Genomic DNA, 23805 nt, shown 5'->3' with positions numbered 1-23805 from the left:
TGACATGAACTCAGTGGCTGATGGGGGAGCAGCCTTACCAAGCCATAGAGGAAGACAATGCAGCCAGTCCTGATGAGACCTTATAGGCTAGGGTCAGAGGGAAGGGGAGGAGGTCCTCCCCTATCAGTGGACTTGGGGAGGGGTATAGGGGGAGATGAGGGATGGTGGGATTGGGAGGAGATAAAGGAGAGGGGGGGGCTATAGCTGGGATACAAAGTGAATAAACTAATTAATTAAAAAAATAAAATAAAAATAAAACATTGAAAAAACCATCATGCTTATATATGACAAAAAAAAAAAAAAAAATAGGGGCTGCCCCTGGGCTCAAGAAATGTCCCAGAAGAGAGGTCAGAAAGAATGTAAGGACCAGAAGTCAGGGAGGACTGTAAACAGTGTCTTCTGGACATGACAAGCAGTTGCTACACAAGCCCTGTATATAATCAATCTAGTCATGATTCTAACTTGGATTGAACAGGGTCGGGGTGGGGGACTCAAGCCAGTTGCCAGTGGAAAGTAGGTTTTCTTCAGGGGTAGGGCTGTGATACCCACATGAAGTTACACATTATAGCAACACATTTGAACTCAGTAGGTTATGTATGTGTGTGTCTGTGTGTGAGAGAGATAAAGAGAGAAGGGGTGGGCATGAAGTTGGGAGGTGGGAGAGAGGAACCTAGTAGGAGTTGGGAGGGCAGTAAAGGGTGGATTTGCGTGTAAAAGGAAATTTACAAAAAAAGATAGTTGGATGACAGAGGAAAAGTACTAAATCACTTTATTTTTTGTTATGTGTGATTTCAAAAAACTGAAGTTGTATTTCATTGTATATGAAGGTACAAAAGGTGACCAATTTCCTTACTGTTATGTATGTTAAAGAAAGATATAAATTTATATGGCCTTTGACCAGTATACTTAAAATTATTTGTATGGGGTCTAAGTACTTGGTTTTCCTTGCTGACACTATGTGATAAATATAGATTATTTGGTTTTTTTGTTCTTTTTGTCTTTTATACAGGATGAGATAAAACTAACCTTTTATTACCTTTTTACATATGAAAATTTATTTGAAGCTATATAGGTGTCCTTTATCTTTGGATAATATAAGTAAAAAATAAGGAAATGGAAAATAACCTTTTATTAAAACTAGTTAAAGATTGTATCAAGTAGCTTGACTGTTGCTGGACAACTGTTAGTAGAATTTAATTGTAAATTTGTTTCACTTATTTAAAACGTTGGGAGTATAGAGATGCCTTTCATGAGTAACATGGCTCACAGCATGCTTAAAAACTTTGATAGCATGTTATAATAAAGTTTTGATGTTGGTGTATCTTGTTTTGTTTCCAGTGCGACTTGGCCATATGCTGTCCGCCGTCTTGCACAATCTTATTTGAAAGAGCCAATGATTGTCTATGTTGGTACTTTGGATCTAGTTGTAAGCTTGTTTTTATTGCTATTGAAACTACTTAAAATTATGCGTAAAGGGAGTGGGGCATACCTCGGTGATAGAGTGCACATTTAGCATTCATGAGGCTCAGGGTTCAGTCCCCAACACCAGTGGGGAAGGTAACTGACTCCTTATGTCTAGTCTGCTGACTCATTAGTTTACTAAGAGCGTATATCAGAAAACAGAGGGATTGGAGAGGGGACTCAGTGGATAAAGTACTTGCCACTCAAACACATGGAATTCATATTGTCAGAACCCAACTGAAAAACCAGACAGATGTGGCAATCACAAAGACAGGATCCCAGGACAAGCTAGCTAGTGAGACTAGCCAAAGTCATTTAGCTCCAAGTTCAGTGACAGACTCTGCCTTAATTAATGAATGGGGGAGCAACTGAGGAAGATCCTGTCAACTTTGGGACTCTACTCTTATGTTGCTGCACACATACACATAAGAATAATAGTAATTATGAAATAATACTTTGTTAAAGTGATAGATAAACATTCAGGAAAAACAATGTGTTAACATTGTTTAAGTGCTACTATAATTTATTCATAAAAATGACACCAGTCAATTTTGTATCAAATTGCCTAAGTAGTTGCTGAATTGAGACTCCTGTTTTATCATCTCATCCATCACTGAAAGTCTGATATCCAAAGTTCTGGAAGATAATTCTTGCAAACATGGTATTATTTTATGGTTGGTCCTACAGCAGTAGCCGATAGATTATAGCATGCCTGCCAATCATTCAGGTGTTCCCAGACTAGTTGTGGGTAAATAAATGGTAAAAATCAAAGACTGAGCTGTAAGTGAATACTGAAGAGAAATAAGTAATTTGCTATGGTTATTACCTTTCTGTTTTCAAAGTATTAACCGATTGTAAGTGCATTTTTGAGCCGCTGATGGGGCTTCTCCCTGGTGCTAATGTACTGTGTTCTCTGAATTATTTAGGCTGTAAGTACAGTGAAACAAAATATAATCATCACCACAGAAGAAGAGAAACGGACTCATATCCAGACCTTTCTAGAGAATATGTCACCTAAAGACAAAGTCATTGTTTTTGTCAGCAGAAAAGCTGTGTAGGTATTTTCCTGTGCTTTTCCTATCAGCAGCAGTCCATTCGATTTACTCATGACTGTTTGTAGCTAATTTCAAATGGGGACAATTTGACAAGTGTTTGCTAGTTGGTAATGTTGTTAGAATAAGCACTTAAGACCATTAACTTTACTCTTTCTCAGTGCCGATCACTTGTCAAGTGACCTGATTCTACGGCACATATCAGTGGAGTCTCTGCATGGCAACAGAGAGCAGAGTGACCGAGAGAAAGCGCTGGAGAACTTTAAGACAGGTGAGTTATAATTGCTGTCTATTGCAGTTTCAGGGAAGTCCAGGATCTAGGTTTGACTGAGTCATGGTATCTTTTCATATTTCCCATTTCTCAGTCAGTTCTTGCCTTATAAACCCCACAATAGACTTGTTAGAGCTCTGAATATTAATCTGCTTCTAAGAAAAAACTAGCCAACTCCACAAAGACTAATACATGAACAAATGTCTGTAATGGTGACTGTATCTTAGCTTACCTGAAAGACGTATGTCTCAGCTACTTCCCTATTGCTGCAATAAAACACCCTAACCAAGGCAACTTGTAAATGGAAGGGACCATCGCCATTTTCATGAGGAGCTTGACATCAGACAGGCATAGTGTTGGAGCAGCTGAGAGCTCACAGAGAGCTGCATTCAGGATGGTGGCAGGCTTTTGAAACTTCAGGTCCTCCCCCAGTGACACACCTTCTCCCACAGGCACATATCCTAATCCTTCTCTAATAGTTCCACCAGCAGGGGACCATGCATTTAAACATAGGAGTCTAAGAGAGCCATTCTCATTCAGACCACCAAAACATTCTCTTTCCCACATCGTTCAGGTAGTTCAGGAGAGAACCATTTGCTGAACTGTGGTATGTTGTGTTGTGATTTACAGGAGTGTAAAATCTTATTTTTTCATTTTCACTGTAAGTAATAATTATCATTAAATAATAAAAGAATTAATCTTCATATATCTCGGACTGCCTGTTACTGGGCAGGTTTAGTGTTTACGTGCCTGTACTCTTTAGGTAAAGTGAGAATACTTATCGCTACTGATTTGGCATCGCGAGGTCTTGATGTCCATGATATCACTCACGTCTACAATTACGATTTTCCACGGAACATTGAAGAATATGTACACAGAGTTGGACGCACTGGGAGAGCAGGGTAAGAGCTGGGTCTACCCTGGAGAGAAGCTAATTCTGTTTCTGGATTCCTATCACTCCCCCCAGAGACTGTTCTTGCCCAGAAACCATTTTATTCTCTTGTAAAGGTTGTTTTCCTCTCTTGACCCTTGCTTATTCTTTTATCCCTTTTCATCTCGATGAACTTCTGTGATTGGCTTCCTGTAATCTGAGGTTTTTATGGTCTACATTTTGGGTTTTTTTTGGAGATTTCTTTGGTTATGTATTCTGTGTAAAGTGAGCACTTTGTCTGTATGTATTGTCTGCACACCAGAAGAGGGCATATAGGCTCCCATTGTAGATGGTTGTGGGTGCTGGGAGTTGAACTCAGGACCTCTGGAGGAGCAGCCAGTGCTCTTAACTGCTGAACCATCTCTCCAGCCCCTGGAGATTGAATTTCAGGCTTCACGTATACTAGGAAGTGCTCTACCTCTAAGCCACATCCCTGGGCCTTTGTATTCCCCCACCCCTCACCCTAGAACTTTTCAAGCCTAGAACTTTTTGATCTTCCTGCCTTAGTTTCCAAAGTAGGTAATTGTTTATGCTAATATTTTAAGCCTGCAGTAATTCAACAGTAAACTGTGTTCAGATTTGTATTAGCATGAGAAGTGAATCTTTACCCCTACTGTTGAACTCTTGAGCTGTTGTTAAAGTAAACGAAAATTACACCAGCCTTCTGACCCCAGAATTTCTGTCTTCAGACTTGACCTACCATAAATCAAAAATGTTTTTAAAAATTATGCTGAAATATTTTTTGTCTTTGTTCCCAAAGTGGACGATTATGACATCTAATTTTGTAGAGTGTGTATGTGTGTGTATGAGTGCACAAATGTGATAAGTAATCCAGATGTGATTTACATTATACAGGATAATATATAAATGTGATGCCTTTCTCTGTAAGACTTAAGCAGCCTCTGATTAGATGTCCTCATGGAGGCCTGGAGCTGGACTCTGTTGAATGCTAAGGAATAACTACATTTAAATTCTAGATTGCTGTTTGTGTAATACTAACTCTGTAATGCATGTGAAAGGTTGAGGTTTCGTGTTTTTGTTCTGTTTTCTGTATTAACTGAATTATAAGAACATGGGGTTAGAGAGATGGCTCAGTGGTTAGGAGCAATGTCTGCTCTTCCAAAGGACCGGGGTTCAATTCTCAGCACCCACATGGCAGCTCACAACTGTCTGTAACACTAATATCTTCATACTAATGAACATAAAATAAAATTAAATAAATTATTTTTAAAAAAAGAACATGGTATAAAATAAATGACATGAACTTTTTCCCTCTTAAAAGGCGGTCTGGCATGTCAATTACCCTTATCACAAGAAATGACTGGAGGGTTGCCACTGAATTGATTAACATTCTGGAAAGAGCAAATCAGGTGAGAAAATGCAGCTTATTAGAAATTCACATGTAATGTTTCATTCATATGTTATGCCAGGTACTATAAGGGCCCTGTTTGGCAAGAAAGACTTATAACAAAACACTAATGTGAAGGTCATAATATGTCAGATTGTGAGCTCTGAGAGTATACGATGGGGAACACTCTAGGTCCAGTGGTGACACAGAATACATGAGAAATGGTACCATTAAGAAAGGGTGTTGGCAGACTGAAAGGAGCGTTGACAAAAATAAAGGATGTGTGAAAAAACATAGTGGAAACCTGCTGTTTAATAAAACTGCTGTTTAATAATAATTCAGCTGAAAAACATATAAGGGCCATTGAGCTGCCTCAGCAGGCAGACGCAAGTACATGTAGGCCTGGCAGACTGAATTGGACCCCAGATTCCTCAATGCGGCAGTATAGAACTGACTCCTAAGAGTTGTCCTCTGACCACAAGCATGAGTGCACACACACCAAAATAAAAAGTTTTTTTTTTTTTTGGAAGACATCCTGTGTAATTGTGAGAGTGTCTGAAAAATTTGAAGGTGATTCGACATGTCATAAAAGGAAGGAACACAGAATCCTAATAACATATTTAATAATTTCAGAGTATCCCAGAGGAACTTGTCTTAATGGCTGAGAGATACAAAGCAAATAAACTAAAAAGAGAGATGGAAAAAAAAATGGGAAGACCTCAAGGAAAACCCCAGAAGTTTTACTAATGTCTTGTGTCACAGGTAAAATTTTATGATGTAGACATTCAAATCTTTCTTTTTTGTTTTGTTGTGTTTTAAGACAGGATCTCTTTTTTAAATTATTATTATCTATTACAATTTATTCACTTTGTGTCCCAGCTGTAGCCCTCCCCCCAGTCCTTCCCGTCCCTTCCTCTTCTTCCCACATGCCCCTCCCCTAGTCCACTAATAGGGGATAACCTCCTCCCCTTCTGTCTGACTCAACCTAGCCTATCAGGTCTCATCAGGACTGGTTGCATCATCTTTTTTTGTGGCCTGGCAAGGCTGTACCCTGCCAGGGAGAGGTGATCAAAGAGCCAGCCACATGTCAGAGACAGCCCTGATCCCCTTACCCTAGGGAACCCACTTGGAAACTGATCAGCCTATGGGCTTCATCTGAGCAAGGGGTCTAGGTCCTTGCCATGCATGGTCCTTGGTTGGAGTATCAGTCTCTGCAGAGGCCCCTGGACCCAGGATTTTTGATTTTTGGCTCTGTTGGTCTCCTTGTGGAGCTCCTGTTTCCTCCAGGTCTTTCTAGCTCCCTGTTTTTTCATAAGGTTCCCTGCACTCTGCCTAAAGTTCGGCTATGATTCTCAGCGTCTTCTTTGATACTCTGATGGGTAGAGTCTTTCAGAGGCCCCTGGGGAAGGCTTCTATCCTGTTCCCTGTCTCCTACCTCCGATGAGACAGGATCTCTTTATGTGTCACTGGATGTCCTAAAACTCACTATGTAAACCAGGTTGGCCCTGAACTCATAACTGTCTCCCTGCTTCTACCTCCCAAATCCTGGGATTAAAGACATGCACCACCAAACCCAGAATGTATGTCTTTCAAAACAAAGCTCAAATAGTGTATGAATTACAATCAGCATAATCTCTAAGAACCAGGAACATAAATGATGAAATATTACTCTTTCCCCTATTACCAAAAATCTCGTTAATGTATCTTTTTCAGACATGTGCTACCTGGGCTGGCCTCAGACCTGCCATCATTCTGCCTTAGCCTCCTGAGTGCAAGGGTTACAGGTACATGACAAAATATATGACCCAGAAGTAACTTAACATTTGATCTATCATATACGTCAAAATGACTATCAAAAGTGACAGGTGAACCCCTTGTTCACTCTTGGAGTTGTAAATTGATTTATCTCCTGTGGAAAAGACCATAGTGCTTCCTCAGCAATTATATGATATCACACATCTACTTCTGGGTATACATTCATAGCATCATACTTAAAAATGTACCCCCTCGGGCTGGAGAGATGGTCCAGTGGTTAAGAGCACTGGCTGCTCTTCCAGAAGACCTGAGTTCAATTCCCAGCACTCACTTGGCAGCTCACAACTGTCTGTAATTCCAGTTCCAGGGGATCTGACACCTTCACAGGTATACATGCAGGCAGAACACCAATGTACACATAATAAAAATAATAATTAAAAGCATGCACCCTCACATTCTAGGCATCGTATTTATTAATGTACACCCTCACATTTACAGCACCGTGCTTTAAAAACAGCACTTCTCTCTTGGAAGCAACCCAAAAGTACAAGAATAAGTTAATACAGTATATCACGTATGTAACAGTGGGACATTTAACCTTAAAAAGATATGCTACCTGTTGCAACCAGAGTGAATCTTGAGGACATTGTGCTTTAAATGAAAAAGTTACAAAAGAGGAAGTACTGTATATGAGTCCAGTATGAGGCACCTAAAATACCAAATTTTAATGGAGGCAGCAGATCAGTTTTAGGGCAGCCTGGGATTACCTGAGACCCTTATATCAAAGAACAGTCACAGAAACAGAAAAGTGCTTTCAAGGATGGGTGGGGTTAAGCAAAGAGGACATTGCTGTTTAGTGGATATAGACTTTGGAGTTTTGTAAGTTGAAAGCTATAGAAATTGCACAGTGAATGTTGTTACCACCACCGAACTGCACAGCTGAAAATGGTTGAGAGTGATTTTATATTATGTAATCGAATCACCCTTTTAAAAACAAGAATTTTGAGCTGGGCAATGCCTTTAAGCACTTGGGAGGCAGAGGCAGGTGGATATCCTGGTTCAAGGTCAGTCTGGTCTACAGAGTGAGTTCCAGTATAGCAAGGGCCACCAAGAATCAAGATACAAAACTAATAATTTTGTAAATAGTAACTTTTTTCCCCACTTACTTTTTAGGATTCAAGATTTTATTCAAAGTGGAATTGTTGAAACGTGCATCAATATGAAGAGACTTGACTGATTCTTAAAATAATAGTGTTTTGAAATGTAGAATTTAATGTTTTATACTTTCTTTAATAAAAATCAATAGTTTTTAACCTTGTTGAAATTTTTTTCATGGATATTTGTAGTGCTAAGTTGTAGTGCTAAAAGGTTTTATCTAGGAGCTAGAAGGATGGCTCAGAGGTTAAGAGCACTGGCTGCTCTTCCAGAGGTCCTGAGTTCAATTCCCAGCAAGCACATAACCATCCATAATGAGATCTGGTGCCCTCTGCTACAGGCAGAACATTGTATACATAATAAATAAATCTTTAAGAAAGATGGTTTTATCTATAGTATTTTTTTAAGACAATGTGAAGCTGAGGATGTAGCTGAGTAGTAGGCCGCTTGCCTAGCATGTGCAAGACCAAGGGTTCAATCGCCAGCACTGCAAAAGAAAAGAAGTACACCTAGAGCTAGAGAGACAGACCATTGTGTGTGCTAAGAACTGAACCAGAGTCCTCTGGAAGAGCAGCTAGTGCTCTTCCCCACCAGCCATCTCTCTAGGCCATTTTACTTTCTTAAAAGCATTGCTACCTTTCTCTTTGACATAAGCAAATTGCTCATGTTCATACTATTGCATTTTGGAACCATTATTAAGTAACATAGGGCTTAACAACACAAGAACTGCAGTGATATAATTTGATGACTAATTGTGCAAGTGTAGGAGCTAGAGAGATGGCGCAGCAGTTTAGAGCAGTTCTTGCTCTTGCAGAACTCAGGTTCAGTTCCCAGCCCTGACATGGCAGCTCAACCACCTATAATCCCAGTTCCAGGGAACTTGACAGCCTCTTATGGCCTCGACAGGCATGCGTGTGGTGTGCATACAAACATTAAGGCAAAACATCAGTACACAAGGAATCTAAAACAATTTTAAGGATGCTATTATGTAAGTAATGGGAAGGTAGCAAATACAGCATGGATATAGTGAACAAAGGAGTGATGCCTGCCCTAGTAAGGTTTGAGCAGGATACTGTGGTAGTCAAGTATGATGGTACCAGATTCCAGCATGTCACTCAGAAAAACATAACTTTAAACATACATATTTTTATTATTTCAAGTTTTCCACTTATGTTTTGGACCCCAGTTGACTGTAACAGATCATGCAAAGAAAAACTGCAGGTAAGTGGTCTTACTGTATATAATCATAAAAAGCTGAATACAGGGACAGTGACCTGCTTCTCTGAGCATGACAACTGTTCTTTACAATCCAGGCACTGGGTAGCTTCTCTAATTTTGTCTTCTAGAACACGTACTCAAGTACTGAGATGATGTGAGAACACTCAGAGCTCCAGTAACTACTCGATCAACCTTCCTTAAAAACAAGCAGCCTGGAGAGATGGCTCAGCATTTAAGAGCACTGTCTGCTCCTCCAGAGGTCCTGAGTTCGGTTCCCAGCAACTACATAGTAGCTCACAACCATCTGTAATGTAATTTGATGTCCTCTTCTGGTGTGCAGGCAGAATACTGTTACAAATAAATAAATCATTAAATAAAATAAACGGGTGAGGTGGCACATACCTTTAATTCCAGCACTTGGGAAGCAGAGACAGGCAGATCTCTGTGAGTTCGAAGCCGGCCTGGGACATTGAACTAGGACATTGAACTGGCAATACTTTGGGGCTGAGAAGTTGGCTTTGTCATCAAGAGTTCTTGTTAGGAATGGAAAGGATGACTCAACAATTAAGAACACTGGCTGTTGCAGAGGAACTAGGGTCATCATTGAACTGTACACTTCAAATGGATAAACTGTGTTGAGTGTACTGTATATCAATAAAGTTGTTCTGTAAAGTCTTTTTAAAAGCCATCAGAACAGTAAGCACTTGTCGAAAATCGAAGCATGAGTTGAACTTGAGCAATGCAAGTCCTGTCTGGCAGTTTATGAATATAATCCCAAATACTGATGAGGCTGGGGAAAGAGGATCTGAATTTCAAGGCCTATAATTTTCTTTTGACTTTATTTACATGGGAATTGAATCCAGGGCTTTGTGTACCACCGGGGAGAGGGGGACATATCTGAAGGTGTTAAGCAGAGCCTGGATTTATTGTTAGTCTGGCATTCTACTTGTTAATTGTCCTCAAACCTTTCCTCTCCATGTTGACACCTTTTCTGTGATGCTCAAACTCAGTGGATGTTAAGTACAAGGCACAAACTCTGACTGATAAATTCAACTACATTAATACTTTTAAATTTTACTTATTTAAAGATACCAAAAAAGTGAAGACAAACCAGTGATAGACATTGTTACACAGGGAACTAACAAGTACAGAACGAGAAAGAAGCTTCCACAGCAATACAAAGTACTCGGAAAAAGTTCAAGAGCATCAGTTGTCACTGGGGATGCTGCTTGAATGCAGAAGAGAGTCATTCTCTGTCCACACCCATTCCCCCATCAGGTACCATTGCTTTTGTAAAAACATATAAAATAAAATAAATAAAAAATACATTACGGGCTTTCCCATACGTGAGAAAGCACCTGAAGTCAAGATGCAGAGCTAATTGTCCTTTTCCTTTCCTACCCTGGGACACGGGCAGGCACGGCTTCCATGTGTACGTCTTGTGTTTGGACAAAGTCTAAACCATTTTTAATATGGTCTATCCACAACCTTCTGCAGACTTATCCAAGGTGAGAAGTGATATTCACTAAGTACTTATGATTTATTTGGGGAAAGACATTCATTTTATTATAACCTTTATATTTGAATTATAAGAAATAGTACAAAATGATTATATTTTAGTGACTGCTGTGAAAATTTGAATTAAAAATCACATTTTGGGGCCTTATGTTTTGCATTCATAGAGGACATCAGCCACATGATAGACAAAAAGCCATATAGTGTATGTGTCACAGGGTTGAGGGGAACTTCAAGACAAAGAGTAAGGAGGTACAACATGCAGAAAAGACTCCTTAGGTTCTGACCAGCATCCTAAAGAAAAAAGAATGCGTACCATTCTGAGTCAGGATGGGTGAGCAGGCCAAACCTCACAGTGACTCATGGTGACTGTTGTTGGCTTTTGGTTTTGAGACAAGATCATATTTTGTAGCCCAGGCTGGCCTTGCATTCATGGCAACCTTCATACCTCAGCTTCTCAAGTGCCAGAATTATAAAGATCAACACACTTGACATATTATGGGCTTATAGTTTCATTTTCTTTGGGGGCTCTTAAAAATTTTTGTCTGAATGTGCGCAAGCAGGATCCTATAGTGATCATACTAGATTCCCTCAACTGGGGTTACAGTTGTGCCCTATCATTGGGTGCCAGAAACCAACCCAAGTTCTCTGAAAGATCAGTAAGTGCTCTTAACCACTGAGCCATCTCTCCAGCTCCTTTGTACTTTGTTTTAAGCAGGTTTCATATAGCCCAGGCTATCCTCGAACTAGAAATAGAGCCAAGAATCACATTGAATTCTTCTTCTGCCTCCACTTCTGAAGTGCTGGAACTACAGGCATGCACCACCACAGTGGACTTAAGTCACTTTAACCCAATTTCATTTCAAAAGACAATTTCAGGCTGGGCTCATGGTTTAGTCACTACAGTATCTGCTTTGCATGCATGAGGACAAAAATGTAAAAGTAAATAGGTGATGTTCATCTGTCATCCTAGGGCTGGGAAGGCAGAGACAGGTGGACCCTGGGAACTCACTGGATAATCAACGTGGACACCTCCATGAGCTCCTGGTTCAGAGGCAGATCCTGTCTCAAAAAAATAAAGTGTGTTGGGTAGTGGTAGCACATGCCTTTAATCCCAGCACTCTGAAGGCAGAGGAAGGTGGATAGTTCGAGACCAGCCTGGTCTACAAAGGGAGTTCCAAGACATCCAGGACTATACAAATAAACCTTGTCTTGACCCCCGCCCCCCCCCCACACACACACAAAGTGAAGTGTGATTGAGAAAGACATCTGGCACCAACCCTCTGGCCTAGGAACACATAACACATGCACAAATTATAATACACATATGTAATTTCAAAACTTGTCAAAAATTGGAAATCTATTGTTTCTTTCATACTCAATTTTCTTTAACAGAAATTCTTTACTCTTTTTGTCAATTAGTTCTCGAGAGAACAGATTGAACTTTGGAATAAAATAATGGTCCAGTTTCTCTGTCCTGAGACACTCAATGAAAAACATCAAAAACTTATCAAAGCAGAAACTTAGATTTGTGAATTCCCACTGACTGTCCTGTGGGTTCTGGGTCCACATGTGAAGCATGGCCGTTTTCACATGATAAGAACAGAATGCATCTAGTTCTTGAAATTCTTGTTTCAACCGTTCCAAAAGGTATTTCATTAGTTTTAAGCATGCTTTCCTGTTAAATAAAAAAGAAGATATACATTTTTACTTATTCACAACCTGTCTCTTTTGAGACACGGCCTCTCTATGTAACCCTGGCTTTCCTGGAACACACGGAGGTCCATCTGCCTCTGCCTCCTAAGTATAGGTGCTGGAATTAAAGTTGTGCACTGCCTTGTCTGTCTTTTTTAAAACATACTTTCTTCTTTGTTTCCAATTTTTTTGAGATAGGGTCTCATGTAGCTCAGGTTGGCCTTAAACTTGTCGTGTAGCAGGGGCTGGTCTTCAGCTCCTGATTCTCCTCCACCACTCAAGAGCTGGGATTACGACGTGTACTACCTTGCTTGACTCAGTCTGACTTCTTGACGGTCTACATTCTAACAAGAAACATGATCCACTTAGTGTGAGGTCAAGTTTGGCCAGCCAGTCCCTAAAAGCAACACAACTACATCCCAAAGCAGCCACCACTATCTGATGTCATTCTTTGGCCTCTTCACCTTCCATGACAATAAAATACTCAATCAGCCAGATGCAGTGTATATGTCTGTATCTCAGCACTTGGGAGGCTGAGGCAGGAAGATCACAATGAGTTCAACACTGTTCAACACTGGCTACAGAGTGAGTTCAAGGCCAGCCCAGGCTACACATGAGATCCAAGCCCCCACCCCCAAAAAGTATACTATAGGTGTGTATGTATCTATGTATACATGCCTACATATGTAAGTATATATTATAAATAATCTGTATATAATAAAATATCCCTCCTCTGCCTTCTTTTCTTCTTCTGTCTCTCCTTCCCCCTTGCTCTCTACCCAAAATTATCCCAGAAGCACCCTTCTCCCAACATAACCTAGCAATAATCATGCTTACATCTGAGCTATGGCACAAGTAAGGGTTAAATGTTAATATCATAGGTAATTTGCCATTACAAAAATAAGGACATTACCTGCAACATTTCACTCCACCCGATTCACAACATTTTTTCTCTGTCCCATGATTATTCAAAATGTATTTTTCAGTATGAGAAAAAGAGAGGCGCCATGTCTGTCCTATGTTTCAGACAACAGAAAGTTATTCTACAAAAAGCAGCCACATGTAAACAATATCTAAATTTTGACCCTATACTAAATTATCATCCTGAAGATATTTTAGAAGACAGACCAAAAGAAGTGAACAGATAGACAAAGTAATTATTAAAGTAAAAACTACAGCAAAGTAGGCTTAAATGGGGAAATTCAGACAGCAGGACCTAATATACTTAGCCAAGATCAGACATATTATCTCTTTGTTGTGCTACATTTATTCCGTTAATATTTTGCCTCTCCGATGGCATCTTTCAAGAAGCTTTGATTTGCACAGCTGAGCTGCTACACAAGTTTAAAGAGGCTTTAAAACCAGCACAAGGTTACACAGCTAGTCAAAGAGAAGCCCCAGGGTGCAGAACCACGACAGTCTGCGTCCAAGGCAGCACTTCACTTAGAAAGAAACAATGTTTTAGGTGCACTGAACGGTAGACATTTGAAAGTGAAGTAATTACTGTTTGCTGTGGTTTGGGAATTATTTTGAGACAGGGTCTCATGAAGCCCAGCTCAGCCTGCAACTCCCTATGTATCAAAGACAGCCTGACACTCCTGTTCTTCCTGCCTCTGCCGGCTCCCTCTCAAGTACAACAGACACACTTTTCTCAGTTCGAGCTGGCCACACTCATGTTGTGGCCTGTTTACCCTGACAGCTCTCAAATGCCAGCACATCAGTGGACTGTTGATCTCTTACTGTCTTTGCACATGACACTAATGACCTTTTATATCCTTCCCATTCACCTTTACATTTAACAAACCTTGAAAACCTTTTCCATGTTTTGCATTCTTGGGTACAAGATAAAATGGATCTCTTCTTAGATTGGTCCTAACTTTTGTGCCAAGCCAGCTTTGGATGGGTAGTCCTTCTCTGGTACTCTCAGGCCAGCTGCCCTTTGATTCCAAAGCCAGAATTATATCCACAGATATTTCTTCAGGGTTCCTGATTAGAAGTGTTACAGCAGGGCTTCCTGGTTTTTCCTCCTCCACAGTGACATCTATATCTGTTTACACATATTGAAGCAAAGAAAAGGTTGATCCATTTTCTCTGGAAATATGAGAAATTAACAGAACGTAATTTAAAATCCATACCCTAAGCTCTAATTAACATTAGCCCCAATGCAGAACTACACCCCACGGGACAGTGTTTTACCATGTAACCAAGTTACTATCTGTTGATGTGGTCACGATTCTATCAAGGACCTATGAGGAAGTATTCCTAAAGTCTTTGAGTTTGGGAGTATGTAGGTACAAAGACCAGCAACTTCGTGGGTTCTTTTTTCCAGTCCTTTACCACCACCACCACCACCTCCACCACCATTCTCATTTTACCTATCACTAGGTAAGATCAAGAAGAACAGAAGGGAGGAAGGAAGGGAAAGGGGGAGAGGGTGAAAGGGAGACAGAGAGAGATCCCTGAATCTATTTTTTCATTTTGTTTAAGCATGACTAACAGCAAACAAACCCTGCCTGAAGACCACCAACCATGCCTATCGTGGCTCTAGCATTTATATACACTCTGAAAAGTTCCCAGAATTCCAAACATCACACAATTGCAGAAACTATCTGCACCTGGCGAAACCATGACTCGGCTAGAGCACGAGGCAAATCCTATCAGCTGCTGCGGACAGTCCGAAGCAATCTCACATCTCCTAAACCTGGGATTAAAATGAAACACACTTGTATAACATTTCTGTGGGTTTGTTTTGTTTTTTGTTTTTTTTTTTTTTTTTGGAACAAATTGCTAATGATTTATTCATCCACTTAGGAATGTTGCTAGCGTGAGATCCTGAGATGAGCAAATGTAGATGGAGTTGGAAATTTTACAGTCAAATTACAGATGCTACTTAACTGAAAGCTCAAAAGGATTTGGGAGATGGAAATTATCTTTAAAAAGAAATTCAATGAGTCATTTTTATGAAAAAAAATTAACAAAAAACTTTCTCATGAAAGGAATTAGGTTTAGTGTAGTTCAGTGTTTTTTAAAGAAACAAAAACTCCAAAGTTGTCACGACAGAAATGCTGTAATTGAATTTTCATTTAGATTTTTCTTCAATTTCTTTCTTCAGAGACTTGAAGCTTTTCTCATACAGGTCTTTCACTTGCTTGGTTAGAGTCACACCAAGGTACTTTCTGTTATTTGTGGCTATTGTGAAGGGTGTTGTTTCCCTAATTTCTTCCTCGGCCCATTTGTCTTTTGTATACAGGAGGGCTTCAGTTTTTTTTTAGTTAATATTGAATCCAGCTATTTAGCTGAAGGTGTTTATCAGCTGAAGGAGTTCTCTGGTAGAACTTTTGGGGTCACTTATGTATACTATCATATCATCTGCAAATAGTGATACTTTGACTTCTTCCTTTTCAATTTGTATCCCCTTGATCTCCTTTAGTTGTCTTATTGCTCTAGCTAGGAATTCAAGAACTATGTTGAAAAGATTAGGAGGGAGTGGGCAGCCTTGCCTTGTCCCTGGTTTCAGTGGAATTGATTTAAGTTTCTCTCCATTGAGTTTGATGTTGGCTATAGGTTTGCTGTATATTGTCTTTACTATGTTTAGATACGTGCTTTGTATCCCTGATCTCTTCAAAACTTTAAACATGAACGTGTGTTAAATTTTGTCAAATGCTTTTTCAGCATCTAAGGAGATGATAATGTGTTGTTTTGTTTTTTTTTTTTTTCTTTCAGTTTGTTTCTATGGTGGATTACATTGATGTATTTTCATATGTTGAACCACCACTGCATGCCTGGGATGAAGCTTACATGGCCATAGGGGATGATGTATTTGATGTGTTCTTGGATTCAGTTTGTGAGTATTTTATTGAATATCTTTGCATCAATGTTCAGGAGGGAGATTGGTCTGAAATTCTCTTTGTTGAGTCTTTTGTGAGGTTTAAGTATCAGGGTGACTTTATAGAATGAGTTTGGCAGTGTTCCTTCTGTTTCTATATTGTGGAATATTTTGGGGAGTTTGGTAGTAGCTCTTCTTTGAAAGTGTGGTAGAATTCTGAGCTAAAACCATCTGGCCCTGAGCTCCTTTTGGTGGGGGGACTTTTGATGACTGCTTCTATTTTCTTAGGGGTTATACCCCATGTGGAAACAGTTCCAGGGCAGGTAGTGTGGTCAGTTCAGGGAGCTTTGGGAGTGGGCAGCAGACTGCTCCAAGGAAAGACTTCTGGGAGTGCCCACAGATGGGGTGTGGGAGAGCTGCTGGGGAGAGAGATGGAGAAATACAGATAGGGCAGGCTGATAGGAACTCAAAATTGAGAAGAGGAATGTATATGAGCAGTAAGGCAGATCTGCAAAACCAAAAATCTCACCTTTGATTTCTTTAACTTCTTCTTTAATGATTTTCCTAAACTTTGACAACATCTTGGTAGCTGATAATATTTCCCCTTCTAAAAAATGACCAAAAGGATTTCCTCGTGGAATTCTTTTGAACTTCACAAGATAAAAAGCACCACTGTCATAATATTCTTGTAGCTGAATTCTGGGGACTTCCAGCTTAAACATAACATCAAATTCATTAGGAGCAGAAATCTAAGGAATAATAAAAATAACATGGAAATAGTGCCTTGTAAAATCTTTCCAAACAATCGCTTCCCCCCAAGCCTTGAAATTTTCACTTGACACTCCACATTGAAAAGCAATTCCCCAATATGTATTCCTCTCAGAACAGGTACACCACACCTGAGAACAGGGAGGCTACACACCACATTACTGGTTTTAGATTGCAAATTCTCTCAATTTCCCCTTTTTTTAAGCACAAGCAATCATGTATGTTTTGTTTGTGGCCCAGGCTGACCTGGAATGCACGGCATACTCCAGGCTAGGCCCAAACTCAAGTTTGCTTCTCAGAACCCATATCAGGTAGCTCACGGGTAACTAAAGTGCCAGGTGATATGCCACCCTCCTCTGGCCTGCATGGGTTTCTGTGCAGAGGGTGCCTATAAGCCATACATACACATAAATGACATATATGTAAATATTTTTAAATAAAATAAAATCCTTCTACAAAAAGAACTCTAGTCTTGGACTGCTTCTCTGGAAAACTGTACCACCACACAGGAAAAAAAAAAAACAAAAAACAAAAAACTTTACATATCAAAATCCCAGGAATAGAGGTTAATTCCAGCATTCAAGAGACAGAAACTGGCATTTGTGCTGCTCTTGCTGGCACATTTAAGTAATTACTTTTAGTTTATTGGGTTTGTATCCCTTAATCTTGCCAATTCACTGATTATTTTAATAGTTTGTGCATAATTATGTCATCTGTACATAAGTTTTTATCTCTTTTCCAATCTTATGGTTTCTTTTTCTGGCCTTATTGTAGTGGTTGTATGCATTAGCTTATTTTATAATCCATTCATGTTGCAAGTTGCTGTGGTTCGTTCTTTTTTTATTTATTTGTATTGTTTTGTTTTCGTTTTGAGACACGGTCTCTGTAGAGCCTTGGCTGTCCCAGGACTCTCTCTATAGACGATGTTAGCCTGGAGCTCACAGATTCACCCGCCTCTGCCTCTCTGCTGGGATTAGGAGTTATCACAATATTTGTATAGAACCACTACATTTTGATCTACTTCTTGTAATCTGCACTTGTGTTATACAGGACTAGCCTCTGAGCCACACTGCCACCATCTTCAGGAATTCAGCTGAGCCTGCTCTCCAAAGGTCATTAGAGCTAGGCTCGCTGACTGTGGGTGTTCATTCACAGAAGGAGGTGGGAGGACCCTCACCTGAGTATCCTGCCACCTCTCCCAACTGGTTGTATCCAATTCTGCCCTAACTGCAAGTGGTCCCGGGGTCTCTGGAATGGCTAGACTCACTCTAGAGGATATAGTTGGGGAAGGATTAAGAAAGGTGACTCCATCCGCTCAGCTAGAGCAGAGTCATCATCCACACTGGGTGCATACCTTCCCACTGCTTTAAGGTCACCTATCCTCCCCACCACGACTCCTCAGGGTCCAGAATTCCTCCAAAGCAGAGTGTTAAGAGAAACTAGCTATCAATATTAGTTTCTTGAAGCTAACTGGATGAATCAAAAAAGAAAAAGCTGTTACAGACCACAAAAGAAAGAAAGAAAGAAAGAAAGAAAGAAAGAGAGAGAGAGAGAGAGAGAGAGAGGAAAGAAAGAGAAGAAAGAAAAAAGAAAGAAAAATGACAGAAAAACAGAAAGAAAAAAGACAGAAAGACAGAAAGAAAGCGACAGACAGAAAGAAAGAGAGGAAGGAAGGAAGGGAAGGAGGGAGGGAGGTAAGAAAGAAGGAAAGAAAGAGAAGACAGAAAGACAGAAAGAAAAAGACAGACAGAAAGAGAAAGGAAGGAGGGAGGGAGGAAGGGAGGAAGGAAGGAAAGAAAGAAAGAAAGAGAGAGAGAAAGAAAGAAAGAAAGAGGAAAGAAAGAGAAGAAAGAAAAAAGACAGAAAAACAGAAAGAAAAAAGACAGAAAGAAAGAGACAGACAGAAAGAAAGAGAGGAAGGAAGGAAAGAAGGGAGGGAGGGAAGGAAGAAGGAAGGAAGGAAGGAAGGAAGGAAGGAAAGAAAGAAAGAAAGAGACAGAAAGAGAGAGAAAGGAAGGAGGGAGGAAGGGAGGAAGGAAGGAGGGAAAGAAAGAAAGAAAGAGAGAGAGAGAGAGAAAGAAAGAAAGAAAGAAAGAAAGAAAGAAAGAAAGAAAGAAAGAAAGAAAGAAAGAAAGAAAAGAAGAAAATAGGAAGGAAGGATGGATGCATGGAGTGTGCGCTGTTCCTGAAGGGCCGTGGGGGAACCCAAGGGTGTGGGAAACCCCAAACACAGGAGGAGGCAGGTAAGGAGTGGGCCAGGAGCTCTCCAGCAAGCAGGTCCGGGCCGCTCACCTTCACGTGCTCATAGTAGCTGCCAGTGTTCAGCTGCTCCACGCCTTCGAATTCGGACTCACGATTCCCCAGCCCGCGCAGCAGGCGCGTCACGACCGTGTTCACAGTATTGGCCGACACACAGGTCTCCTGGCGTCTCAACCTCAAAGCATGCAGCACATCCATTAGCTGGTCCCGCTCCCTCCTGGACCTCCGCGGCGCTCTGGGTTGCCTGGCCGTGGAGCGGCCGCCCCTCCTGCTGCTGGGTCTCCTTGCGACGGCCGGCGCCTCGGGGTCCGCCGGCGGCTGGGGCTCCGGCACGGCAGGGCGCTCGGCGGCCCGCGCGCCGTCCGTGGCCGGTGGCTGTGTGTCCCGGGGGCGCGCGGGCGCCCTTCTGGGGGCCGCCCGGGCGCGTGGCGTCTCGGCGGGGGCCCCGTCGAGCTCCCCACGTCGCGATCGCGCCCCCCTTGGCGGGCCGTGGCTCCCCGCGTCGGGGAGGGCGGCCGCGGTCCCGCCGGCCTCCCTCGTGGGGCGCGTCGCAGCCGGCCTAGCGCGCGGCGCCGTCGTCCTTCTACGCGAACCTTCCATCTCTGCGGCTCTGCGCTCCCGGAAAAAAAAAAAAAAAAGACCCGGCTTCCGAGAAAGGCCCCGAAAGGACCCGGGAAGAGGAACTCCCGGTCACCTCTGGAAACGAAACTTAAATTTCGGCGGGAACGCTGCCGCTCTGTGCCGCCGCAGGCGGGCGCAGGGGCCCACGTGAGGCCGCCGCCAGGAAGAGGCGGTCCGGGAGACGAGAACTTTCTCACCCCAGGACAGCAGCTGGGCTGCCGGCTGGGAAACCACCCACCCCTCGTTAACCGCAGACACGGAAAACACTGACAGCAGCCTAGAAGGCCCGATTTGATCTGTATTTGAGGACACTGCCGTCTTCCGCACGTTTGAAGTTGATTAAAACGCTTTATATGTAAGCTTTAGATAAGAATTTGCTGCTACTGTCAATGAGAAATTGAAATACACTGACCCTTTGCAAGGTAGATTGACTGTTTGGAATTAGTATTTCTACTTATCTGGCTTTCTAAGAAGCCCATGAAATCTTAAGGAAGTTGTTTTAAGTACGTGTTGTGATTTTCATAAACAGCACAGAGTAAACCATCCTACTGATTTGGCTGCAGAGATCCCGGAGCACTTCAATGCACACTTCCAGAAAGTGATTTCTGAAGCCGATCTTGTCAAAAGTGGCTGCTTTCCCTTCCTTCACCTGACCAAAACAAACAGACAAAGAAAAAAAAAAAAAAAAAAAAAAAAAAACAACACCCTGATCTCTGTAGATTTACACAGCTCAGAACACCACTTAGTCTTCAGCTAACATCAGAATGTGTGATTCCACTCCTTATAATCCGGTGTGTCCACGAAGCTCACAAATTTCTGTGATGCTCAACTTGTGGAAAAGTGTGCGTGTTGTGTGTGTATGTGTGTCGTAGACTAGGAGATACACGTAGCTTGGAGACACTGATCACTGTAATCCCATCCTATGGACCCTGCAACTCTTTTCCCTCCTTCCTGTGAATGCTGGTACACACGTTCCCAAAATGGAAAGTAAACTGTCTTCCAAATATTGGCAAGCAGACATGCATGGGGACAGAAACACTTCTTTCTTTGCAGAAATATACTTTAGACACGAGACCTCTATGTTTAGAATGCCAAGTTTGTCCCAGAACTCAGGAGGCAGAGGCAGTGAGTTTGAGGCTAGCTTGGTCTTCATAGTTAGTTCTAGGACAGCCAAGACTACACAGAGCAACTCTGTCTCGAGAAAAGAAGAGGGGGGGGGAGGAGGGAGAGGAGAAAAAGAGAAAGAAAGAAAGAAAGAAAGAAAGAAAGAAAGAAAGAAAGAAAGAAAGAAAGAAAGAAAGAGGAAGGAGGAAGGAAGGAAGGAAGGAAGGAAAAAAGAAAGAAGAAAGGAAGGAAAAGAAAATACTGCAAGAGGGTAAAGAATAAAGCATGTGCATCCCAAGAGAATGACATTTGAGCAGTGATTTTGAGGGAAGCATAGTTCACTGCAACCAAACTGTGATGGTTTTTCTTCCAATGTGACTATTCCTAGCTAATCAACTCTTAGCATCACCTGTGATGGCACATGTCCATAGTTCCAGCTACTATGGAGACTAAGGCAGAGCATCTTTGAGCCCAGAAGTATAAGCCTAGGTAAGAGAGTGAGATCTTGTCTCAAACAAACAACAACAAATCTGAGGCCCATCCTGGGGATCCTGCTACAAGGGTAACAGGCTACCTTCCATATAAGGGTTTTGCAGACATTCACAATAGAAACTCGGTTAACCTGTCCTTAAGCTACAACTGAACATTCTGGTTCTGGATCTATGAGAACCAGAAAGGGCGGGTTGGAAAGGGCGGGTACTGGAATGAATACTGCGTACCATGAAGAGATGAATGGCTAATCCTCACATGTAGGTGGGAGAGGTTCTCACCAGTGAGTTTCAGATCTAAGGCTCATGTTTTAGGGGCTGGGGTAGAGACAGGATTCCCTCTGTGTAGCCCTGCCTGTCCTGGAACTCACTCTGTAGTCCAGGCTGGCCTCGAACTCAGGAATTCACTTGCATCTGCCTCCTGAGTGCTGGGATTAAAGGCATGTGCCACTACTACCAGGCTGGGTCTGATTTTTTAATCAAAGGTTGAAGCTATTGGCTTAAAATGTTAAGAAGTAATACAGTTCAGCTACGGTAGGACATGACCAAAATATAAACACTTCAAAGGCTGGTGCAGGAGAATCATTAGTTCAAAGCCAACCTTGGCCACATGGTAAAACCATGTTTGAGAGAAGGAAGGGGCTGGGGGGGGGGGGGGACTTGGTGACAAACTACTTTGATTCCTACAGTTAGGAGGCAGAGGCTGTCAGATGATCCTTGAAAAATGTCCACTGTTTGTGAAAAAGCCAATCACAAAACAATTTATATGGTTGGATCTCCATTTCATTATTCATGGTTAAAGCATAAATATCACTTCTGTACTGGACACAGCCTGCATACCTCTAATTTCCACACTTAGGTAACTGAGGCAGGAGGATGGAAAAGTCAAGGCCAGCTTGAGCTACATATTAAGAATTTGTCTTAAAGGAAAAAAATCCAAGCCAAGCATAGTGGCATAAATCTGAAATGCCAACACTCATCAGGCTGAGGCAGAAGAATTGCTGTGGGTTCCAGTTCGCTCTGGGCTGCAAAGTTAGCAATCTCAAAAACACAACAAAAGCCAGGGAGATGGCTCACTGAGGTGGCTAAGCACTTCTGACACCTGGTTTTGATCCACAGAACCCACAGAAAAGGTTGGCCCTCTCACTGCAAGATGGAGGCAGAGACAGGACAACTGGCCTGAAGTTCTCGAGCCAGCTGTCCTGGAGAACACAGAACAGCTAAGAGAGGCTCTGTTTCAAAGCAAGGTGGCAGGAGATCACTGGCTCCCAAAAAGCTGTCTCTGTCTTCCCGTGTGCACCAAGGCATACACGCTTGTGCTCACTTATCTATCTATCTATCTATCTATCTATCTATCTATCTATCTATCTAAATCAAAACACCCACAATAAGAACAAACAAAACAAAACTGGATACAATGAGGAGGACTCTCAAAAAAAAAATTTTTTTTTTCTAAGACAGGGTCTTTGTACATATCCCTGTGTCCATAACCCTGCATTATTGTAGTCCATGCTGACTCTCAAACTCATAGAGATCCACTGGAGCGCTGGGATTACAACTGTGCATCTTTGTGCACAGATAAACAAATACATTACTTTTTCTTTTTTAATATTTTTATATGAATTACAATTTAGTCACATTGTATCCCAGCTATAAACAAATATATTATTAAGGGGACTGGCCAGATGGTTCAGCAGGTAAAAGTGTCTGCTTCCATGTCTCTGGTAACCTAAGTTCAACTCCCGGAACCCCAGGATGAAGAGAACTGACTCCCTCAAGTGGACCTTTTATCTCCATATTTGCACTGTAGTATGAGTAGGTCCATACACATATACACAATTAAAAATTTTTAAATATACAGTGACGTGGAAAGGAGTAAAGTGAAAGATAGTATACGCACACAATCTAGGTACAAAATAATAGCATTCCTATGCTATGTGATACCACACACACATACACCAAGGTGAGAGCAATTGTAGATTTACCTAAGGGCACCAGCAACAAGCCATAGAAAACCATTCCACTCCAGTCTAATTTAGCAAAACAATGAGTTGAGGTATTTACAGGAGCAGGAGCATAGACGACTCAAAGAAAACTACGTTGCAGAAAAGCCCATATCAGTACAGAAGCCCAGCCACAAAAGATGGATCCCTAGAGCTCCCTTCAGGATTTGCACATCTGATGGTCCTGGAGTCTTCCCGCTAGCAACGGTCCCTGTTTTTTACATAACCTGGGGTGGGGTGGACCTAGCAGCTTACAAATCTCAGTTGGGCTGAACCTGTAAATTTTGTTCACTTCTGGATTTTTATGAGACTCCTTCCTCCAGGAGGAATACTTA

General features: G+C 41.6%; 2 protein-coding genes across 2 annotated transcripts in view; one reads left to right on the top strand and one right to left on the bottom strand.

Annotated features, from left to right (window-relative positions):
* Positions 1 to 8131, top strand: part of Ddx43 (DEAD-box helicase 43) — a 28114-nt gene extending 19983 nt beyond the window's left edge. Inside the window, exons 11-17 of the mRNA XM_021656477.1 lie at positions 1339 to 1426; positions 2388 to 2515; positions 2675 to 2784; positions 3548 to 3686; positions 4998 to 5085; positions 5697 to 5825; positions 7992 to 8131. Coding sequence (XP_021512152.1) covers positions 1339 to 1426; positions 2388 to 2515; positions 2675 to 2784; positions 3548 to 3686; positions 4998 to 5085; positions 5697 to 5810 — 667 coding nt within the window. The 3' untranslated portion in view covers positions 5811 to 5825; positions 7992 to 8131. The remainder of the gene's footprint in view (positions 1 to 1338; positions 1427 to 2387; positions 2516 to 2674; positions 2785 to 3547; positions 3687 to 4997; positions 5086 to 5696; positions 5826 to 7991) is intronic.
* Cgas (cyclic GMP-AMP synthase) lies at positions 7282 to 20506 on the bottom strand. Its single transcript, XM_021656481.2, has 5 exons — positions 19288 to 20506; positions 16757 to 16976; positions 14206 to 14448; positions 13315 to 13417; positions 7282 to 12384 (listed from the first exon to the last, which is right to left on the bottom strand). The coding sequence occupies exons 1-5, from the start codon at positions 19852 to 19854 to the stop codon at positions 12042 to 12044; spliced, it is 1476 nt and encodes a 491-aa protein (XP_021512156.2). The 5' UTR covers positions 19855 to 20506; the 3' UTR covers positions 7282 to 12041.
* Positions 20507 to 23805: the final 3299 nt, after the last annotated feature.

The sequence above is a fragment of the Meriones unguiculatus genome, chromosome 6, assembly GCF_030254825.1.
Source record: "Meriones unguiculatus strain TT.TT164.6M chromosome 6, Bangor_MerUng_6.1, whole genome shotgun sequence".
Classification (NCBI taxonomy): Eukaryota; Metazoa; Chordata; class Mammalia; order Rodentia; family Muridae; genus Meriones; species Meriones unguiculatus.
Note: the sequence above shows the minus strand (reverse complement) of the source record. Positions and strands in the feature narration are given on the sequence as shown.

Excerpts from the sequence above, each read along its gene's own strand:
- Cgas (XM_021656481.2), bottom strand. The coding sequence starts at position 19,854 with ATGGAAGGTTCGCGTAGAAGGACGACGGCGCCGCGCGCTAGGCCGGCT. Across the intron at positions 14,449-16,756 it reads AGAAGTTAAAGAAATCAAAG|ATATAGATGTCACTGTGGAG; the intron begins GTGAGATTTTTG and ends ATGTGTAAACAG. Across the intron at positions 12,385-13,314 it reads GGTGGAGTGAAATGTTGCAG|GAAAGCATGCTTAAAACTAA; the intron begins GTAATGTCCTTA and ends TTTATTTAACAG.